The 6,606-nt window shown below is 40.5% G+C and overlaps 1 protein-coding gene across 1 annotated transcript in view; it reads left to right on the forward strand.

Annotated features, from left to right (window-relative positions):
- The window catches only part of Tbc1d15 (TBC1 domain family member 15), a 52,935-nt gene that overhangs the window by 35,073 nt on the left and 11,256 nt on the right, over window positions 1-6,606 (forward strand). Inside the window, exons 11-12 of the mRNA XM_012514959.2 lie at window positions 244-360; window positions 6,139-6,239. Coding sequence (XP_012370413.1) covers window positions 244-360; window positions 6,139-6,239 — 218 coding nt within the window. The remainder of the gene's footprint in view (window positions 1-243; window positions 361-6,138; window positions 6,240-6,606) is intronic.

Consider the following 6,606-nt stretch of genomic DNA (forward strand, 5'->3'; position numbering starts at 1 on the left):
AAAAAAAAAAAAAAAAAAAAAAATCTAAAGCTTAGTGAGGGCCGAGCAGATAGCTCAGTAGAATAAGTGCCTGCCTTTGCAAGCACAAGGGCCTGAGTTCAGTCCCTGGTACTGCAAAGAAAAAGCTTAGCAAGAAATGAAATTAATCGTAAGAAAAGTAATTTTTTATTTATAAAATGTGAGCTTTATAAGAATCTTTTATTTTGGAAAGCTTTTCTAATACTTGATAATTTTTTTCTTTAGAAAAAGATGTGAACCGAACAGATCGAACAAACAAATTTTATGAAGGCCAAGATAATCCAGGGCTGATTTTGCTTCATGACATTTTGATGACCTATTGTATGTATGATTTTGATTTAGGTAAGTTCTCCTCAAGAGTCCTGATTTGAAAAATTTAAGTTGGAAACTGAGTAGGTTTTTTTTTTTTCCCATAATTTTATTGAGAAACAAATAGCAATGAGACAGTTTCAGATCAAATTGGTAGGAAAGTTTCAACAATTAACACTGAGTAGGTTTTATAGGGAGGGTTGTTGTGCAGGGAACTAGAAATGTGTGAGGTTGCCTCCTCCACAAGGAGCCCTGGGTGCTGCGGCGCACAGGCCACTGCGGGGTGTTCGCTGCACTAGCTGAAATGGCTGAAGGTTTTAATGTTGGATCACTGCATGTCTTTCGGTGAAGTTACCTATTTGTAGAGCTAGGTTTTTGACTGTAATGTGTTTAAAGCATGTAGCGTGTGAAAATAAATGAGCAGGAAAGGAGGATAGTGCTACCAAATTGAATTTAAAGGTTTGAGAAATAGTGTCGTGTCTGAAGGGCACTAAGTTCATAGGACACGAATGCGTGTTCAGTGTCTATTATGTGAAACACCTTGGACCAGAAGTATTTAAGATTTTGTAGTTTTTTGGATTTTGGAATATTTGCATAAGTTTTTATGTTGAACAAAGATGTCCTAATCTGAAAATCTGACATGCACCAAGGTCATGTTGTGTTGGCAGTCAAAATTAAGTTTTAGATTTCAGATTGTACATTTTTTGATTTGGAATTCTTAACCTCCTATACTTAATAAGTTGTCCGGGCCTGTCTAATTGATAAAGGGAGCTGTTCTTTCTTTGAAACAAGGAGTGTCTTGAAAAAAATTACCACAAACTGAGAAAGGTTAGAACCATTGTTTGCGCTTTTTCCCTTGGGAAGAGAAATGCCGATTACAATCATAGATGATAGTGCAGGTTGTTTTGAAGGCTGTGGAGAACCTTTCTTGTTTTTTGGCTTGGCAAGTCTTCCTGCCAAAAAGGAGGAGTTAGGACTGGTGCTGGAGGTAAAGGTGAGCATTCTGTGGGGAGGCTGCATTGCAGGGAGGAGACTTAAGCAGCCAGTGTCTGAAGGGGCTGGAGGACTTGAACTGCTTGTTTAAAAGACGAACAGATTTCCTAAGCGTCAGCTTTTAAGTAGGTATAAGTAAGAAAACTTCTGCATTAGCTGCCATATAAATGCCTCCTAGCTAGAGCATGATAGACATAGTTGTTTCTCCCATTACTGCAGTAGAGCTTGGACTTTTCCCAGAGAACATGATTAATGCTTCCTTAGCATTTAGCCCGTGTTCGCCTTGAATTAGGGCTGCATCCTCTGTGTGAGTTTCTATCTGTGCACGTTTCCTGGCTTTCTAAATGTAAGGGGAAGATGTAGACTTGGTTGAAGGCTTAAGGTCTCAGCCTCTTTGGTGACAGGAAGTTGAAAGTGACAGATGTAAAATGTCGCCAGCCCTGTGTATTGTACCTGTAGCGAGCTTCCTGTCGGATCACAAGGGCATGTTGGTAGTGTGCTTTTCAGGGTGCTGAGTTGTCCCGAACCAGCAGGTCAGTCAACGAAGGTCACCTGGGGGAGGAGCAGGGAATTGAAGAGGGGACAAAGGACAGGAGTCGCAAAGAATGGAGACAAGACAGGATTCTGATCAAGTATCAGTTTATTCAGGGGGCGTGCTGGGTATATATAGGGAGTGTAGGAATGAGGAAGTCTCGGCTCTTGGGGTCAGCAGGTATCTAGGCAACGGGGGAAGGTGCAACCTTTGGGGCATAGCACGTGATTCACGGGGAATGGGCAAGGTGAGAAGGACCATAAACTTAGTTCAGCAGGGGAATAGAAGCTTAAGAAGATGGCTGACGCAATTATAAAATGGATACGTTAATGACTTCCCACACTGAGTGCCATCATACTTGATCTGATTTTTGCTGTGATTTTTGCAGCAGCCTTTTGGAGAAGTGCAGAAAAAATCCACTTTTTATGAGAAGGGTTATATTAGCAGCATGCCTCAGTGTCATGGAAGTAATACATAATTGGTCTTTCTTGCAAGTGGGCATTCTTGCCTCTTTCTTTAGCATCCCAATCTGTTGCCATTTCTATTTCTGTTACCACTCTAGGGAAGAGGACTGTTGTTGTCCTTGGAAATAGGCGACATTGTTCCTTTCTCAGATGGTGATTTTGAGACAGAGTTCACTCACACAGTAGGTGTCAGGGCAAGGATGTTCTGAGAGATGCATCTGCTCGCTGTCTCCCTCTGCCCTGTTCATGCCATGCTCTTTCTTCAGTTAGCTAAAACACAGTCGAGATCCCAGTGGTTGCTCTGCTTATGTGGAGCTAAGAGAGCGTTCACAAAAGCAGTAGATCTCTTGCTCCCACCCCACTTTGATTTTTCTGGGACAGGGATTTACTTGTAGTTCATTCTAACCTTGAACTCATTATGTAGCCCAGGGTGGCCTCGAATTCACAGCGGTCCTCCTGCCTCAGCCTCCTGAGTGCCAGAATTGCCGGCAGGCACTGTCATGCCCAGCTTTTTTCGTGGCAGAGTGACCTGGACCAGAAATGCAGTCCCTCAGGTGTTGTACAGAATGGAGTTGCCTCTTAGCCCAGGGATGAGGTGTAGCTGTGTGTGCATTGAATTCAGTCTCGCTGCTGGTGAGGGTGGAGGTAACAGCTACCAGAACAAACTGAAAAACTCGAAGAATCATTTCTATTCAAGAACAGACACTGCTTTAGGAAGTGTCCATGTGAAACATTTTTTTTGCAGTTTATGTTTATAATGACCCTAACTAGTTGATGAGAAGTTCAACTGTACTCAACACACTGTCTGTAAGAAAGCAGAAGGGTCTTAATATTATTTCCAACTCCCAATTTTTTTTAAAATTTATTTTTATTATTTATTTATTTTTGTGTGTGTGTGGCCAGCTCAGCCCACCAGGGGGCGGGGCTGGCTGGCATGTGGTGCTGGGGGATTGAACCGCGGTCTTGGTGGTTTGCTAAGCTTGTTCTAAGTAGGTGCTTGAGATCACTGAGCCATCTCACCAGCCCAACTCACATTTTTTTTTAATGCCCCAGTTTTTTTTTTAATATCAAGGGATAAGCTTGAGTCAGCGTGGAAAGTTGACCTGTGTATAGATTAGACTTTTGTTTTTCAGTTTAGGAAGTTATACAGTAGCATTGTATGGAGTCCATTTCTCACACTTTTCAACTGAAATAAATTTGCTATGAAAATAATAAGGAGCTACTTTAGAAAATGTAGTGCTGGCTAAGATTGCATCAGTCAGCAGTACTGCAGAACCCGAGTGCCACCTAATGTTACTTTAAATAGCTTTAATCTTTCTTTAATTAAAAGGAATTTGTACATTAATTCCACCCCCACAACCCATAATATACCCCAAAGAACATCATGTGTAAAATAAAATAGATTAAAGGCTACCAGAAGATAAAGATTAATTTGACTACTTGCTTCATCTAAGACTTAACAGAAATGTGGTAGTGATCTTATACAAAAGCCAAAGACTTAAAAGATTAAATTAGCTTCATAGAAATTTTTATTCATTATAACTTAATAAAGTTCTTTTATTCGAGAGGAAAGATGCTTTGTAAATCTTTTGAATAGCAGCACACTTAGAAATTTTTCTGTCATGGACCCTGTGTAGTCAGGCCCAAGAGAGTATTACTCTTTTGCATTTTGTTAAATTCAGATTTGATTTCCTTCATGGCAGTTGGTTTTGACTTTATTATATTGTTGATTTCACTCTCAGTGTCAGGTAGGAAAGTTCCCTGAAGCAGTTCATCTTCCATACCACCTTCTTGCTCTTAAAACTGCTTGTTATTTTAGAAACCACCTACATGAAGTTTTAGAAATGCTTATGTTTAGATATCTTGTCACATGCCATTTATTCTGGATCTTTTCTCTAAACATCTTAGTACTTACGTTGTTTGGCACTGTAGTAATTGGCTGTCCTTCCTGGGAACTTGAGTGTTCTTTCATGCCAGTGGTGGCAAACCTGTGGCACATGTGATACTTGTTTTAAGACAAAAGTTGTTAATGTGTTAGCTGATTCTTCTAGACTTAAACCTCAGTATTAGATGTAATAACAGCATTAGTACTTTGCAGTGAATAGGTGGGTTGTGAATTGCAGCATGGACACTGGGTCTCTAAAAGATTTGCCAGCACTGTTGCCTGCTTATCTGCATAGAGCCATATTTGGGCATGGGGCACACGAAGATGGTGAGGTTCTGCTAGGAATGCCTGGCAAGACAGCATGGATGATACGGTAGAGGCTCACTGTGAATGTAGCTCCACCTTTATTTGTGAGGAGATCTTGAGGTGATCTAAATGTGTCTCTGTATGACATGCTTGAGCAGTTTTCTGGAGAGGTTTTGGTTTCTCTGCTTCCTGAGCTCATTTTAAAAGTGCTTCCAAATGCCTCTCCCTTTTAAATGTATATTCATGGGCTTCAGTACAGATAGATTTTGGTGATGAAAGATGTAAGCTTTGAGTGACACTCAAGAAGTTGTTTTCCACAGACTTTCCAAGCTTCTAATCAAGAAATCTCCCTAATTTTCTTTTTGGAGGGGTGTGGTTTGAGACAGAGTCTCGTTTTATGGTTCTGGCTCGTGGAGATCCTCCTGCCTCAGCTTCCCAAGAGCTGCCATTACAGGCATGTATCACCATGCCCAGCTATAATTTTTATAAACATATAAAAGTTACCAAAGTTGATTGGTGAATTGGTGAAAAGGCTTAGTATGAGTTCTTGTCCTTTGTTTAAGAATTGGTGTCTCAGGGCTGGTGAGATGGCTCAGTGGTCTAGGGCACCTACTTGGAACAGGCTTGGCAAAGCACAGGGTCCGCGGTTCGGTCCCCCAGCACCACGTGCCAGCCAGCCCCGCCCCCTGGTGGGCTGAGCTGGCCATGCACACACACATACACACACACAAATAAATAAAATTAAAAAAAAAAAAAAAAAAGAATTGGTGTCTCAAGTCTGAAATTGAATTGTAGAACAAGGAAATTGAGGGTTGTAGAGGATGAAAGTAAAAAAGAAGCTTGACATACTCAGGTGAAAAGCAAACCCAGCAATTTTGTTTATTTTAAAGTGAGGGGTTTGACTCTTCACCTTGCTGATTGTTTTCTAATCGAAATCTGTAATTAGTGTCATAGTTGAGAAACTATAATTGCATCAAGAGAAAGTAGTTAGAGGTAGCCTTGTCCATAAAAATGTTGATTGGATTAGAAACAGCTGCTAGCATTGGTTGAGTAAAGACTAACAAGAGAAAGACATAGGCATGACTATTATTTAGAAATGACGTGAAGTTACCAATGTTTTGCTTGCTAACGTAGTTAGATCCTTTTCATTTTTTACTGCACTTGGCTTGGTCATGGTAGTTTGATGATGTTGACCTTGCCGACTTGTCACTTTCTTTTCCTGGGTTTTTGCAACATCCTTCTCTCTTGTTTTTTTTCCTTGTCTCCATGTTCCTTCTCATATTTTCCTTTGAGCATATACTCTTGCATTTACTTCTCATTTGGGTTCTTTCTTCATTTTTCTTTTTTCATAATGCTCTTGCACAATATTTTTCTGTGACCTACTCTTAAGAGTGGTAGCTGCCTCCGGTTGCCTTCGGGCAGCATTACTGTCTCCTTGACATCTCAGTCTAAAACAACTCATCTTCACCTGATTGCTAGTCTTTCTTCCTCTTTATTTTCATTGTGAATAGCAGTAGCTTCCAATTCTGAATCCAAAGGCAATAGTAATCTTTGATGAAATGGTGCTGTTGTACCTGAGAAGATGCGTAAAGCTCAGGTTCTCAGCAACATGATGTTACTTTTCTCCATAGGATATGTGCAAGGAATGAGCGACTTACTTTCCCCTCTTCTATATGTGATGGAAAATGAAGTGGACGCCTTTTGGTGCTTTGCCTCTTACATGGACCACATGGTAAGAACAGTGATTCCTTCCTTTAATCAAAACTGATTTTGAAAATTTTAATTGTGTAATTTTATTATGTTTGATTTTTATATATAGCCATGATAGAACAGTAAATAATTATTTCATGCTTATTTTTCTTTTTTTTAAATTAACATTTCAGGAGGCTTGGAAATACTGGTATTGTTTTTTTTTTTTTTTTCTGCAAAGCTTTATTCTGGAGGGGCTCAGTCCTTCTTGGCAGCTGCCTTCCTCATGGCGGCCAGCATGTTGCTCAGCTCCTCACGCTTCTTCTTGGCGCGGATGTGCGTCCCCACTCTTTTCTTGATGAACTTGAGGGCGTGCTTGTCCTTGGAGACCTTGAGCAGCTCCATGGCGC

This window comes from Octodon degus, unplaced genomic scaffold, assembly GCF_000260255.1.
Source record: "Octodon degus isolate 3935 unplaced genomic scaffold, OctDeg1.0 scaffold00047, whole genome shotgun sequence".
NCBI classification, from domain to species: Eukaryota; Metazoa; Chordata; class Mammalia; order Rodentia; family Octodontidae; genus Octodon; species Octodon degus.